General features: G+C 47.8%; 1 protein-coding gene across 1 annotated transcript in view; it reads right to left on the reverse strand.

Moving 5' to 3' along the window:
* Positions 1-210: 210 nt before the first annotated feature.
* Positions 211-16632, reverse strand: part of LOC142587061 (lipase member I-like) — an 82667-nt gene continuing 66245 nt past the window's right edge. The window contains exons 6-7 of the mRNA XM_075697946.1: positions 10435-10620; positions 211-859 (exon numbers count right to left, since the gene is read on the reverse strand). Coding sequence (XP_075554061.1) covers positions 552-859; positions 10435-10620 — 494 coding nt within the window. The 3' untranslated portion in view covers positions 211-551. The remainder of the gene's footprint in view (positions 860-10434; positions 10621-16632) is intronic.

Genomic DNA, 16632 nt, shown 5'->3' on the forward strand with positions numbered 1-16632 from the left:
GCTACAGTATTGTACAACAATAAAAAAATTTTATATTTTAAGGCGAGAGAAACTGATGGTAAATAAGCCACAGTCCCATCCGCACATATGAAATATTTTCAACAAGACAGGCTGAGTGTTTTGATTATTTAACATAAAATGCATTTATTTTGTTGCAATTTTTTCAGAACACATAGAGACGCTGTTCGAAGTCCATGACGTTGTGGGCAGGTTCGAGGTGGCGTCATCACTAATCATTCACATTTCAACCTCTGCGGGCCTACTCGTTCACGGTTTAGAATTATACTCTCGGTGTCATACGCGCATTGTTCGAAAAACTTGCGAAACCTCTATGTCTTCTTTAGCACAGTTTCCACACTTCCGAACAATTCCATTTTATTGGCCTCATAGAACCCGTGCAGTTCACTGATAGGATTATCGCACTCGTGCGCGGTAAAGGACGTGGTGAAAAAATATTTGACCGCTGCATCGCTGCGTTTGCCAACTAACATGTAGACTACATTGTAATGATAAATTAGGCGACTTGAGAGATGAATTCGAGGCATTCCAACTCAAAGCGGCACATTGGGGGTATAAGGCTTGTTTCCAGTATCGAAACGCGGATCTCCATATATATCACTTGGTTTTTTAACGCAGTAAGGTGGCTCAGCTGTTGTCATCAAATAAAAGTTCCCTCTCCCTAGTTGGTGTACGCTGTTGTAGCCCATCTCTTGATAGCACCACCAGTCACTTGCGTCTTGGTAATCAACGAGTCGAAGCCAATCGCTCCCGCATGGGTATGCTGCGAAAGCGCACTGCGAAGTTATTGATGCAAGGAATAATTTTCGCGCTCTTTTATGGCTGCAGCCAACGTCAAGACCTGCATGGAAGAGAAAACACACATCAAATTATAGGATATTGATGAATGCGCTAAATTTACCATCTTTTATGAAACCGTGTACGTGCCAGGCTCCAGCCAATTAGTGCGCGATCTGCTTGACAAAAGGACCAAACTTAGGAGACGTGAAATATTGTGGTTAAAGGTATTATCAATCGCTAGGCCTAGCGATCGCAATCGATCAACGCGTCTTATGCCACGCCATGTAATTCAGTATAAAGCTACAGCTGTCAAGTACGTAGCCCTCAATATCTCGAACCATGGCACGCAAGTATGAGCAACTTGCTACACATATCGAGCGGTGCTATCTCAACTGACCCATCCGCGGTGATGATGTCTGAGTATTGATGTCAACAGCAGCCCTCACCGATATATCTATATGTTCACAGTAGCGCGTTCTTTTTTTTACATTGGCGTAATTAGATCACTTTGGCGAAACACGGGTTTTCCGTGTTCTCGCTCTCCAGCTGCTTATGCTTGCTGTACCGAAGACCTCTTGAAGTTCATGGCAATTGCAGTATATTTCAGTCAGTCTGACACACGTCGAGAGTACGTTGGTAACTTTCCGAGCTATTCCCAGTCTGCTTTACAGTGGGGGATGCTGAACGCAAGATTATTATCGTTTTTGTGGTTGGCAACTAAGCCATCGGGAGAAAAATACTAATTTCGATGTTACCATTACTTCCTTTATACTAGCCACTGTCTCTTATTTTTCGTCAGCCAGCAGACACGATATTTTGGAACACTACTGGTAAAAAGAAAACACAATCTATAGGTTTAGAACAAGCCAGCCACATTTGCTTCCACATATACCTGGCATATTTTATAAAGTGCGTCTGCATTCATGTTCATGTAACGCTATATACATATACGCAATGCAAACTAACACATCTTTGTTTATAGTTTTTCTAGGAACCGCATTTCACCCACTAACAGCTACATGTTATCCCTAAGTGCAAGAGGCTACTTTACGATTTGGAACTAACTAGAATGTTACCACTGATTCTATCTTTGTAATGTGATTGCTTGCGTGACGCGAATAGTGTTCCGCCTTGCTGCTGAAGAAGAACTGCCGTAGCGTCTTCTTAACAATGCCCTTGTTAGCAAAATTGTATACTATGAAAAACGACACCTTTCTTCTTCAATAATTTACGAAGAAAAGTCGTGCTGTAATTTCATAAGTACACTCACCCCTAATTAGTTAAACACCAGACACACTTGGGGAACAAGATTGCATTGGGCATCCCGCAAACAAGCTCATCCGATTCTTGCACTTATATGCTGCTATAGTATTGTGACTCGTATTCTTAGGCTACTAACATTTTCCGACATTTATGGGCTTGTACTTAGCTGGGAGCACCTCATTCTTTTAAAATATACGTTTCCAAAGGCTTGTTTCCTACCTGAATCCAGTCGCACAACAACAAAAAAAAATGTTGTACGCGTTAGACCATGGGCACACATCTCTACATCAACAATAACATATTTGCAATCATCTATCGGGAGAGCCAATACAACGGGCATCACCAGCATCTGTGCCGGCTGTTTGATACTTAGAGCATGACCTATATTCCATGCGCTTGTACCTAACCACTATCGCATTAGTGTCCTGAACAATTCCTTCGACGGTCGGTTTCAAACACGGATTGCTCAGCACAGCGGTCCGATGCTCAAACTATTGGAGCACCTTGCACACCTGCTGTTGTTCCCGCTTGCTCAACCCACTTAACACATTTACCAGGTTCAATCCAGCGCTTTTGACGCTTAGCAAGTGAGGCGCGTTGTAAGGCGCACTTTTCTGAAAAAAGTGAGAATGCGCCTTCTTCTAGCTGAAACTTAAGGCTAAAGTTTTACGCCTTAGGAATAGGGTTACGTGATCGTGCTGTACTTTTTTCGAAGTCAAATATACTTAAGCCTCCTTGCACGCACACGCGGACTATGGTTACGTCATGGTGGGGCAAGTTGCCCTCCAAATAACCATGCCCATGTCTATTTCTAAACATTTCAGTGCCTCTATTTTATTGCTGGCAGGATCCCACTTCAGAAAGCGTGAACGCTAGTCGAGGTCGAAGAGAGGAAACGTCATTATATGCCGATGCTGCACGATTTCGATACGCCGCTAAAGAGAGTTCATGAAGGAGGAGTTTGGTGTAGAGTAAGCGTTCACCCACTATATTCTGCCCGGTGGCTTTCTCGACCACATCCTCATCTGGGACCTCGACAGCTTCAGAGCCCTGAAATACTAGCTGTATTTATTGATTCATGGTTCCTCATTATGCGCCATAGGAAATGCTACCGAAGCAACAGATATGTAATTGGCAAGTAATAAAGGTCTTCAGCCTCGTCACGAAACTTTTTTTTCATCATTATAAGTTGGGCATGGGCAAGAGGTCGCACATCTACAGAGCATTCTGACGATGGGAAACAAGGTTCTTGAGGCTTCTACTTGGAAGAATAATGATGACAGCTGTATGCACCTACATGTGCGATACTTAATTGTACCCCTTCTTTTATAGTTGCGCACACGGATTCTGGAGGGCTCAGTGTCACATACAGAATGATTAAATGAAATATATAGAATAAGTCAAGGGATCTCGTAAATAAAAGTGCAACTTCAATAACACGTTTGAAGTCAAGGGTCTGACAGCCCGTCTAGTCGGGAGTGCACATGACGAAAATTAGAAGGCACTGACCAAGAAAGGAAAGTTGGAATGACACTTCGGTGCCCCCATGGGAGCCTTCTTCACAATGAGGTATACTTTTCTTTCTCATTGGGGTAAACAAGGCTCTCATGGGGGAGCCGAAACGTCATTCCATCTTTCCTTTTTTTGGGAGGTACCTTCTAATTTTCGTCATGCTGTAAGACGTCGGTGTGCTTTCTAGGAAACTTGGTAATCACCTCGCCGATGACGCTGCCCGACGTGCCCAGGCTGGCTCACCGACACTCCTTATACCTTTATCCAGAGTCGACGCTGCAAGAGAGCTTCGCAGTCTCGCTCGTACAATCACGTTAGGTTGCTGGCATACACCACAGAACTCTAAGTGTCGTTTACACAGCCTCGACCCATCACTGAACCTTACATTACCAGGGAACCTTCCACGACGTGACGCAACACTGCTGTGTCGGCTGTGGGTAGGAGTAGCATTCACCAACTCCTACAGCTACCGTATTGGAATGGCGAATTCACCAATGTGCGCTAAGTGCAAGTGTGCAGAGACCATCAGTCACCTTCTGTGCCACAGTTCTCGCTTCGATAATCAACGTGCGACTCTCCAGTGTGCCTTGAATAGACTGGATGACAGGCCATTTACGGAAGCGAAGATCTTGGGAGCCTGGCCTCACAGCTCATTGGCCCAGAAAGCAGTTCGAGCGCTTTGTCGCTACCTGAGGGCAACAGACTTGAGTGCCCGACTATAGACATCCTACACCTAAGTTCTCTCTCTCTCCCTCTTTCCCTCCCCATTCCCCTCCCCACGTGTAGGGTAGCAAACTGGACTCAGTCTGGTTAACCTCCCTGCCTTTCCGTCTTCCCTTCTCTCTCTCTTTGGAGTCAATAATACATTTTGACGTAATATGTAATCATTTCTTTAAGGAAATATGTAGTAGTCGTCCGTCTTTATTGTCCGTTTATATCCTCTAAACGCTTGCGGCGAGCACACTACACGTGTTGACGTAGACGCCAAGTGGGCGCTATCACTCAATAAAAATGTAATTACGTGTCTAATACCTGGTCTCGAACGTACTTCTCCCAGATGCCCGATCCTCTAACTACTAGACCACAAAATTATTCATTGAAAAGCCGGAGAAAACGAGTTTAGGAATTGCTCCGCGCAAGCCAAGGCTTTGAGACCCTTGTAAGTGTTGTCGGACGATCCCACTACTGACATACAGTTGCAGGAGTTGTCGGACGATGTCACCGCTGCGACCATTTGTAAGGGTTGCAGGTCATAGAGAGGAACTTGGGAGGAACTAGGCGTACAGCGCTTATTTACATATTATTGACATTTGAACATGGGATATATTTACACAGTCTAGCGTGACTCCCAAATGGAGCACGCAAGACGAGCATACAGCAAACTAGCACACAGCTCACGAGTGCGATCACAGACGAGCACGAGCACACTCTCGAACACGAACACGACGACGAGCACCCTCTAGCAGCCTACAACCGCTACTCATAAACAGTCCGTTGGTCCCTAGTTCCCTAGGTGAGAGAACGGTTCAACCAGTCATCGATCCCAGCCGCCATTGAGCGGGAGGGCTTGCACAGACGTACGCACTGGTTTCCCCGAACCCGAGTTGAACGCCTCCCCGTAGCCAGGTGGTCACGCCTGACCCAAGCCGGTGCCTCTAAATTCCAGAGCTGCCTTTCTTCTGTAGTCGCAACTAGTGTCAGCAGAATGTGACGAATCCTGGGGTCCACGTACCGCAAAGCACCCTTTTATTTTTTTTGGGGGGGGGAGCTCTTCTTGCTGCCGAGAGAGACCATGAAGACCCGGCAAATCAACCAACATTACGTTGGGCACCAAATGTGGCCCGCCCTGCTGCCTTCACCGATTCTCCGAACGAGGCGCCTGGTGGATTGACGTTGCCGTAGTGCACAGTTCTCTGAAGTAAGTTCATGGTTGGTTAGCGCTGTCCTTACTGGTTCTGTGAAAGGCGCCAGCACCGCGGGTCGATCGAAGCACGTGCAGTGTGGCTGAAATAGCTTTGCAGAGCAGTACCCCTGCAGGCCGATCTTCACAGCTCCTCCATGACCCGGAAAATCTCGCCTGGCCAGTGCTGACAATCGTTGATCAGGAAGAGAATGGCTGGCGAGCAAGAAGATGGCTTTGCTCTCTGCAACCCCTGCGCACTTCGAATGCCTTCATGCATCTCACAACAACTGGCACAGAAGAGTCGATCCCGGCAACACAATACCGCTCAGCGTTCAAACGCTCGGAATCAGCTGTTAACTCACCAGGCGCTTCCTATCAGAATTTCAATGCAAGCCACTCAACTGGGAACCCCACAGTTTGCCCTAAAATGTTGTGCCGCCAAAGCGAGCGTTCACGTTCTCCTTGAGTTCGACCAAACCTGACCGCCGCGCTGCATAAGAGTAAAGGTTTACGCAGCACTAAACCGAAGGCTCTCAACCACCAATATCTGAACATAAGCAGCCTAACTTCACGAACAGCTTGCTCTTATCCTATCGCAGTGGCGTACTTATCGCACTTATTGGGGCCACTGAACAGTCTGGTCAACTCCACAGGAACGTAATCACAATTGCACTAGCTTTGTGGTCTCTATTCAGAACGCGTACTTGTGTCGTACGTGAGCATTTCATCATGCTAACTCACATTTGTTCCTTTAGTCTATGCAGGAGACGTACCTTAAACGGACTAAACTTGCGTAATTTACGCACTCCGCCGAACCCTTAAAGAAATGCATCTGCTAATAACTCGTTCCACGCACGCTCGCTAGAGAAGTCAGAACACGGCCGCCCTACACACACACGAACAAACCATTCATAAACATGCTGCTTCCTTCCGTCCGCACAGGACACGCCCTAATGGAACTACGAACGCTTCTCAGTGCAAATTGTGCACTCTGCAAGCCTACGCGCTTAACTTTAAAAAAGTCAAGTGCACCTATAAAAAAATATGGTTAACTAATACACACGCGCGTACCATAGGCCTCTCACCGATAACTTTGACCTCCAGGTTACTCACACACGCACAAAAAAAGGACAGCCTATCTACTCATTAATGCACACCTGGCGAGTCTAAATGTTTACATAAAACACCTTTTTCAAACCTCGGAGCTTCTCAAACGAAAAGACAAACAGAGCTCATACCTTACTTATTGAAAGAAATACTAGCCTCAAATCGCGAAAAATTTTCCATTGCTCAAAAAACAAAACTAAAAACATGCTTTATTTCTACGGAAGCTCTCCTGGCCTCCAGATCCAAGCATTTTCGACTGACTCACTTTTGAGCCGTACTCGAGGTGGTCGCGGTTTGAAAGCTCTTCTGGCTACCCAGGAACAACAAAAGGGCTGACACACAATCAGCTCCTTCTACACGTAACAGTTTCTGGCCAATTTGCGTCCTGGCGCCCCACTTTCATCTCGAACTCTACTGACCGCCTCGCGACTCCTTACCACCTCGTCTCGTCCTGCCACCTTGCGCTCCTTCGCACTACATCCTGCATTCCGAAAAGAACGACGGAACGAAGAGGAACGAAACTGCCCCATGCCCTTTGTCCGCGTTCACGCAGAACATTTTTCTCAGTCTCTTTTTGACCGGTGGCCTGAACGTGCTTTATGCGCGCACATCGTCAACGACAACCACATCTTTCTCTTCTTCACGCCCTGGCTTTCGGCGTCTTTCGCCATCTTTGGCTGCGCTACATCAGCCACCGCATTCCGATCTTTACGGTGCTTCTTGTTACGGCGCTTTCTTTTTGAAGTCCCTTTCATGCCGCCTTCTCGCGCCTCATGCTGGCCGGTACACATCTCGTCGGCCCGGACAGTCCGCACAGTCTTACCCGCACAGTCTGAGTGACTTTCATTTAAATCTATTCTCTCTCTGCCTCGACTGGCGGACAGCTCAGCCGACTCTTGAACAATGCAGCAGTCTTTACTCGAGCTATTTAACTCGCACTCTTGCGAACTGCTATCTACTGCATTGCCCAACTCATGCTGTGCATCGTCACACAGCTCATCGGTGTCTATCGCTGTCTCACTTGCACATTTCGAATGATTCCTAACTAAATCATCCCTCTCTTAGCAACCTAGACTGGCGGAGAGCTGCGCTGATCCCTGAACAGTGCGGTTGTCTTCCCTTGAGCTATGGAGCTCGGAATCCTGCGAACTGCCCTCAACTGCATCGTCCAGCTGGCACTACACTTCGGTACAAGATCTAACCTGACATGGGTGCTCGCGTCTGTCGGGTGAGCAGTGCTCTCGACTTCGTTAACAGCCTCGCTAACATTACAAGCGACGCACACACGCGGTAACTGTGCCAATTCATTCTCAGCTGGCGTAGCTGTCTCTACAGTGCTCTGTTGGCACAGCACCCCGTCGCTCTCACTCTGGGCTTTAAGGGCCTCTGCTGCCACTAAGGCATCGTTAACTGCTAGCACTTCGAGTTCACTTGTGATCGTACTGCTAATATCGCAGGTGCTACTCCTTCTCCTAGCTTTCGACCAAAATCTGCTGTCTACTTCCTCCCACTTTCGCTGCGTCCAGCCTACAGATTTTTTATGCCGCTGTTGGCTTCCTGCGTTTAACTGTTGCAAATCTTGTATTTCTTTGTTCACTGCTGCCATTTCTTTTTCAAGCAATTGCCGTTTTTGCTCACGCTCTTGGCGTTTTCGTTTGCGCTCTTGGCGTTCTTGTCTAATTGATTCCTGTTCCTGTCTTTTGCTTAGAAATAGTTTACATAGTTTTTCAATGAGTTTGAAATCATTGCCGCTTTGCAAAATGGTTTTACGAATTTCTGCTCCCGTCAAGTCCTCCTCTAAGTCTACCATCAGATCTTCACACTACCACAACAGGTCAGCTCCCGTCAAACGCAACAGGACCATGGTCGCTACTTTAAGCTTTGGCTCTGCTGTCACACAATACTTGCTGCGATACCCACGCAAATCAAAATACAAGTAATATATTCCCAACGAATCAAATCGACACACAGAGAAATTGAAGCCTGGCAAATCTCACAGCCAAAACCAAACGCTTACCCACTGAAGCGCCACCATATCACCAGTCCTTCTCCGCCATGTCGAGTCTGTTGCAAGTGGTGGTCAATCTCAAGTCGCCTCCAACTTGATCAGGATACCGGTCGGTCACCACGTGCCAAAGTCCGTGAGCTGCCGTTGCTGGCTACGAGTCGTAGGCCAATCTACGAGCCGTAAGCCGATCTCACCGCTGCCATTCAGTTGTAAGATTTGGTGGCCGTAACTGTAAGGCGGACCTTGGCTCTTCGTCGGGATATAGACGTGCAGGGTTTATTTAAATATTATTTACATTTGAACATGGGATACATTTACACAGTCTAGCGTGACTGCCAAATGGAGCACGTAAGACGAGCATACAGCAAACAAGCACACAGCTCTCGAGCACGAGCACGACGACGAGCACCCTCAAGCAGCCTACAACCGCTACTTATAAACACTGCATTGGTCCCTAGTTCCTTAGGTGAGAGAACCGTTCTACCACTCATCGATCCAAGCCGCCTTCGAGTTGGAGGGCTTGCACACACACGTACGCACTGGTTTCCCCGAACCCGAGTTGAGCGCATCCCCGTAGTCAGGTGGTCACGCCTGACCGCAGCCAGCGCCTCTAAATTCCAAAGCTGCCTTTCTCCTGTAGTCGCCACTAGTGTCAGCAGACTGTGACGAATCCTGGGGCCCACGCACCGCAAAGCACCCTTTTGGGGGAGGGAAACTCTTGCTGCCGAGAGAGACCATGAAGACCCGGCAACTCACCAACAATACGTTGGGCGCCAAACGTGGCCCGCCCTGCTGCCGTCACCGATTGTCCGAACGTGGCACCTGGTAGATTGACCTGCCATAGTCCGCAGTTCTCCGAAGTAAGTTCATGGTGGTTAGCGTTGTCCTTGCTGGTTCTGAGAAGGGCGCCACCACCGCGGGTCGATCGGAGCAGGTGCAGCGGGCTGAAATGGCTTTGCAGAGCAGTACCCCTGCAGGTCGATCCTAACACCCTTAGTACATTAGCCCCCCCCCCCCCTAGAGCCACAAAGCATTAAATAAGTTCTAAGTGGACATATCTCATTTAGACGTTTATTACAGGTAGCTTCTTCAGAAACATTGGATACCGTTTCCGCGTTGGCTCCGTCGCTATGATGTAGCACTCCTTAGCACAGCAGACAGCGGCCTTAGTTGCCGTACACTTAAGCGCATGAAGGTGTTTGTATCATCACGGAGGCGTTATGCAAATGAAGCTCACGCGCTGTGCTCCAAAAACACAATAAAGCACCTGGGGAGGTCGAAATATTGCCGAACATACCACTGTGGCTTCGTTTATATTTTACTGTGCAGTGCACTGTAATGCCTAATAGGGTCTGGCCGAAGTAACTCCGCGTAGATGCCATGTGAACTTCAGAGTACATAGACATGTATTCCTGCGCCGCTCAGGATAAGGCCAGGAGAAGACAAACGTTTACCTCCAGTGCTCGTTGGTAACTACAGCAGGATGTTGCCAAGGGATTTACATTCATTGGCCAGCCTAAATCGCGCGGTACACGTGCGAAAGAGAAATATGAAATAGCCACGTGAACCGTCGAAAAAGATGCAACGTTCGACAAAATAGTTGATATATTTCTATGCTTATGTGCTTTTGGTGGATAAGCACTCTAGTTATACTCAATATCACAAGACGCCTACGCGCTAGGCCCAAAGCTTGTCAAGTTCGTCATCGCTAATATGGGTACAACTTTCGCCTCAATGTGCGAGAGATAACCTGTAGCTCCTCCTGAATTACTTGGCTCGCCAATAAATTATATGAACTCGATCACTTTTAGGGCAATAATAACAGCATACCATTGCTTCTTACCGTCACAGCCTGGCTGTTTGCTGCCACCATTCGGGTAGAAGTCAACATGCCCTATCGGCCCCATAATTCCAAGCTTCATATCAAATAATTTCCCTGCATTGGTGTGTATGACGTCAACAAAGGCCGCGTCATCCTTCGACAAGGCCGCTTTCGCGATGTCAAACAAGGGCCCAGCTGGGTCAAGACCTAGAAGAAAAATATACCATCTTAGTGGCGTCTACCGTAATGCTGAAGAGGTATATATTATTAAAGTCTGACAGTTTAAATATTATTATAATCGGCTTAAAGTGACATGGTCTCTGCGGGACCCTACAAGTTCTGTGCCTTAATAGCCAGCACATACAAGTATCTCGAGTATGCAATACAGTTATAGAAATTTTATGAAGGAATTTCAAAGTATCAGACACAAAGTAAGCACCCTGCGAAAGTATATCATGCAGAGCCACCCTTTCTTTTGGATAGTTTCTAGTCCAAATTGTCATACTACGATAGTAATGAAAATAACACTCCAGCCGCATTTCTGCCGTCGCCGTCACCATCGCCGCTACCTTCTCCATAATGTGCAAAGATGATAAAATCGCCGCCGCGCACTGTATCATGTATGTACGACTGAAAACGTGCAAGAGTGAGCGGGCGATACAAGCTTAGCCCTCGTATTCTTAAACATGTCTTCACTCAACGCTTCTCCTCGAATCAGCCAAGTCGAGGCGACGGGCCTTCTCTGCTCAAGGTGCGGCAGCGTTTCATAGCACTACTCCAGGTTTCGTCCATGGACAACCACCTTGAAATGGCGCCGACGACTTCAATTAAACTTTTGTTTGGGCCATTTGGTTCATGGCTGAAAACCTTCACGAGTAGCGCAATTAAAATGGACCAACAATGATGCGTCTTTCGTTATCCATGCTTTCTGCGCTACTCGTCAAGGTTTTCAGCCCTCGGCTCGAGTGAAGTGCACCGACCGAGTAAAGTATCTCCATAGCGAGACTATTTTAGAGCGCAGCTCTTTGGCGTCCGTTCCTGGGTTTCGCGTCGTCGTCGGCCTCGTAACCAGCTCCGCCCCCCTTTCATCCCCCCAGCGCTAGCAGCGACCGACTGATACCGCTGGATGCCGCTGACGCCGCTAGAGAGTCAAGATAACGTGACTGCATAGAACACCGTCGCCGCCACGCAGAAAGAGGAGGAAAGGGTCCCCCCCCCCTGTTCTTGTGTGGCGGATAGAGTGCTCTTCAGTTGCCGACGCGCCGGTTATTTCACGTAGGCCCCGCCACGTCGACGAATACGTGACCACCTTCCCACGGCTACACCTGGTTCTTAGCGCTGCGGAAGCGAGGGTATCATATTGTTTGTGTCGGCATCGGCGGCGTTGTCCCTGAAACCAACTCCGCAGCTGGGGTTGACTCACTATCGGCGTCAGCGGCATCAGTCAGTCGCTGCTATCTCTTCCCTCCTCCCTTTATCGTGTTGTCCGCTTGCTGCGCGCGCTTCTGCCCCCATCGTTTGCCGCTGGGTGTACACGCCGCCCCCCTCCCCCCTCTTCCTGCGAGTCTCCGGTTGTCAAAGCGCCGGCTCGAACTTAATTCCTTTCTTCGCTCCTCCTCCAATGCAACCCCTGTGCGGTGGCAATCAGAGAGCCAGATCGGTGTCGGCGGATCTGTATATGTGCACCGCCCGAGCCGAAATTGCCGCTGCCGTTCGCCCTGTGCGGTGGCAATCAGAGAGCCAGATCGGTGGCGGCGGATCTGTATATGTGCACCGCCCGAGCCTAAATTGCCGCTGCCGTTCGCCACTGCGAAATTATCTGCCAGTTCTTTCTGAGCCATGAGCGAGACGACCGATGGAAGTCCTCCGTCTGCTGCTGCTGCTAAACGAGCTGCCAGAGCAGAGGCCCAGCGCCGTCGCCGTCAGAATCCAGAGGTGCGTGCCGCCGAAGCAGAAGCTTACCTAGTGGAGTCTTTGTTAAAGGAATACGTGCGAAAAATAAAAAAAAATTCTGTGATAGCGCATACATGTCTTGCTCGATTTCTTTGCCTCAATCTATCGGAAAGGTGAAACAGCTTATTTGCTGCGCTCAAATTTCGCATTAGCAAGTAACGTAATCGTCGGTAATTTTTTAAATTTGCTTAGCATAAGCCCCATTCTTTAAGACAGGCATGTTTTTCTGGTAATTATTTATGTATAGCGGAGAACAACATGGCGAAACGCACAACTTTAGCTCGGCAATGCTGCCACTGTGAGTGTTAGACTGATAGCTGAAGCGGGAGCTGTGTTTGACGTCTTGCAACAATTGCACCCCATCAGTTGAGAGCATAGCGAATGACTGAGAAACCACAGCAATGCCTGCGCCCACATTTTTCTTCTGCTCTTTGTTCTGCTCTTTGTTCTGCTCTTCGTTTGAATAGCAGTGGAAGTTGTCGGCCAATTTTTCTTAGAAGCAATGCTCTTTTGACCTCAAATCTCGTTTTTGCGAGCATTCATAGGTAAAACGTATCCTGTTCAAATGCGCTGTTTCATTAGTATGTCTGTGTTTCGACATCTGCGTGGTGATTACTGAGAAATAATTTATTCTTCAATTGTGAGAAAAAAAAACCTCACGCGTCCATACTGCCATGTGGTTCCAGAGATGTCATGCCACAAGCCGGTTTTGCAGTGCCTCCATTGCATGGAGTTGGAGAACAGAAAGGCCACCGGGGACAAGCATTACTTTTGTTTGCGCTATTTCAAAGGTAAAAATATTGTGATGATCCGGCCTGATGACACCGTTACGTTTGCGATATAAATAAAAGGTGGTGAGGCGGATGCACATTACGGCGTTGTGAGCGCGTAGCTACTTTCGCGCCGCGATACATTAGCATTATTGTCGCCACCAAGTGCAAGTCTCCTGTCTCAGGACAGGGCGTAATTGAGTATTGTATGCGACAACCGTTGATCAGCAACCTAACACAACTTTCTCGACTAGTAAATAAAACAGGTTTTCGTGAGTCAAGCAGGGACTTAGAGTGATGACGTCAAGGCAGTTGTTGCGGGGGCACAGCAGTCAATATTATAGTGTACGAAAAGCCCGTCTTGTGCTAGTGGTTTTTGTGAAGGTTGCGGTGTGAGTTAAAAAACCTGCTGCTGTTCCAGCAAATGAAATGAAAACGACAGAAATTGGTGATTCTAATAATATTTTTATGCTGATAAATCCCAGACGTCTCTGCTTGAATTAAATAGTGTGCAAATGCTCAGTGATACGCAACGCATCGTTGAGACATAGCGATGATAAATTTGTCTTGGATATGGTCATAATGTTTTTGAATCTCATATCGATTTCTTTACAATAAGTATTACCGTAACGTCTGAATGCATGGTGACTACCAATAGCGGTATCCTCCATGTAACAAATGAAGTATTTTGTATCTCTAGATGAAAAAATACTGATACCCCACGAATACTCTCCGAGTTGGGCGACTATGAAATATTGACAAATAGCGCATAACAGAAGGTTTAATTTATTTTAGAAGTGTGAACAGCTGGGTTGGTTATCCGACAAATAATAAACGAGTTTTGCGCCAAAACACACACAAGAAGAGAGGAAGCGCCCGTGTTTTCTTCTTTCTTGTGTGCGTGGCTTTTGTGCAATACTCGTTTTTTTTGTTGACATTTATTTATTTGCCAGGATTTTCTGCAGCCAAGAAGTGTAAGAAACAATGCGCCAGCACAGTATATCTCGGAAATGCCCACTTTCGCAATTTACTTAATTGTGAGTACGAGTCAACTTGAATTCTTAAGATAAGATCCCATTGTTAAGCAGTTACCGTGGGGTACGCGCATAAAAACAAAATATGAGTAACTAAACAAAGTAGGATCAGAATGAACTCTTCCAAAACTGCGCAACCAATTTTATTACGTACAGAACATAAAACGCGCTGTATCAGATCATATTGAAGTGCACACATTGTTTAGCATTTTGCTGTGACCATTTCTCCGCGGCTTACGACCTTTAGTAAGTTCATATTGGAGATTGCAGCGCACCTAAGACGCGGACACAAAACAAGTCGACAGGACAATGCTTGACTCTCCGCTGATATATTGTTTGGCATTAAAACATGTATAAAGATGTTACAGTATTTAAGCGCATGTGCAGCAAGGCCAAATGAAGTATTCATGATAGGAGCGCCAAGAATTTAGACCTGTCACAATCCTATCGCAATTGCTGCCCATCTAGATACGCATACTCTCGATCATTCACCGTAATGGTTGTCTGAGTGACGCAAACCCGAAAGATGAAGCGTATGGAGCACCCACTACAATCGCCCGCTCTGCTATCACTGCAGGCAAGTGGGCCAGCATTATCAACGGTGCCCATATCTCTAGGTATGAAGACGAGGCTTTGCAGTCGACACGCCATATCTACAGGAAGGCGAACTACCATATGACATCTCCTAATTCCACGCAGAATCTCAGTGCATGCCTCGACTACACAGAGGAAGGAAACTCAGGAGAGGCCCTGATGTCACTCTTTGTGACGCGAAGTGAAGCCCTAAGTTGGCGTTGCTCATGGCGTTGCTCCGCCTATCGGGCCAGCTCTCTTCTGTTGTCTACATTTCTCGCGCAACCTCGCCGCGCTGCGCGCAACCGGGCTGCTCGGACGCGCGCGCTCCGCAGTAATACTAAACAATCGCGATGTCTCACTGCATTACCGTTGCCGAAGTCATGTTGAAAGAAGTTCATAATGAACTTCGCATATTCGGCCATGAGGTCGAATCGGCTGCTTTAACTGGCTTTTATAAAAATAAACATGCGTTATAAGGCCAGACAACTGTACTGTTCTCATCAACTGAAGGTACCGGGCGCTGCCCAGTTCTTGCGTTTTTCTAAAAAGCTCGCCTTCAACGCTCCCTTCTATTTGATTTTCATTGCTTGGATCTCCTGGGGCTCTCGGACGGTCTTGCGACCTAGACGTCTGGTGATACGAAATAAAATGGGCGTGTTCTCACTGCACAACAAGAACGCACTGGAGACGCGTACGAAACACCGTCCCATTTGCGATCCATTTGGAGTTGATGAGCACAAACACATATCCTTGCTGTGGCTTGAGGAATCGTCGTGCTTTATTGAACAAAATTCGGGTTGACGCGCATTAGTACGACAGCGGGCCGGCGAGGAGGCAGACAGTTATTTCTGAGTCCGCGTTTAGATTCACTGACCGCGGCCAGAGGTGCCTTCTTCCCGCTGTAAGTGGGGCATCACGGAACCGAAATTTTGTGATAGCCGGCGCAAGGTGCAGAACAGTACGCGCGTAGAGCGGATCTTCGTGCGACCATGGAACAGCCGTTGGATGTGTTCGCAGGCGTACGTTCTGGGGAGCCTTACCGACTGTTGCAGCGCATCCGCTAACCTTCACTACCCTGCGGTTCTCGCGCGCACAGATAAGGTACGCCTGCAGTCGGCAGGATTAGTTCCTTAAGTCAAAGCAGCCGCTTCTTTCTCATCTTCCAGGATGAAGCGTCGGCTGGCAGGCACACGGTGCCGAGGGCAGCAAAATGCACATATTCTGTGTAACGCTCTATCAGCACGTGTATTGAGGCACACCTGTGCAGGTGTGCCATGAACCTCGAACGCGCTCTGCTTAAAAGATGTCGTGCTTTCACGAGTACTGCGAGGAACAAGCAACAGTTATGCAACATGTGTTTTAGAATGCACAAAAGCAAGTTATTACTGAACACTAAGAATGCATTCACAACGCACGTTCTACGTGCCCCAAATGCATCATGTGCGCTGTAGAATGCAGGAATCACTGACCTGCAAGGCGTTCATTGTACAGATTCTGAAACGCATCAGTTTCGGCCTGCGCTGGCACGTTAGCATGATTAGCATAGCACGTTAGCAAGAGGGCAAAATTCCACGCGGATATTCCTTCGTCCATTGCCATTGCCGTGGCGCGGTACATTGTGTACAGCGTTGCATGCGCGTTCATTTCACGAACTTTAGTTCTTCCTGTCCCATCTGGCCACAGCAACGTCCGGGAAAGCACGGTCCAGATAACGCAGCGCAATAATTTAAACACGGAGACTAACGCAAACCTTCCAGCACGGCGCCTTTGCCACGGCACGAAACCTACGGAGCAACACGTGAGAGTGCACAGAACCATACCAAAGCCGCTATAGTGGCCCGAAAGGAGTGGTCGCTACAGCGAAGAAATAAAAAAAAAACACGCCA

Source organism: Dermacentor variabilis, chromosome 7 (genome assembly GCF_050947875.1).
Source record: "Dermacentor variabilis isolate Ectoservices chromosome 7, ASM5094787v1, whole genome shotgun sequence".
NCBI classification, from domain to species: Eukaryota; Metazoa; Arthropoda; class Arachnida; order Ixodida; family Ixodidae; genus Dermacentor; species Dermacentor variabilis.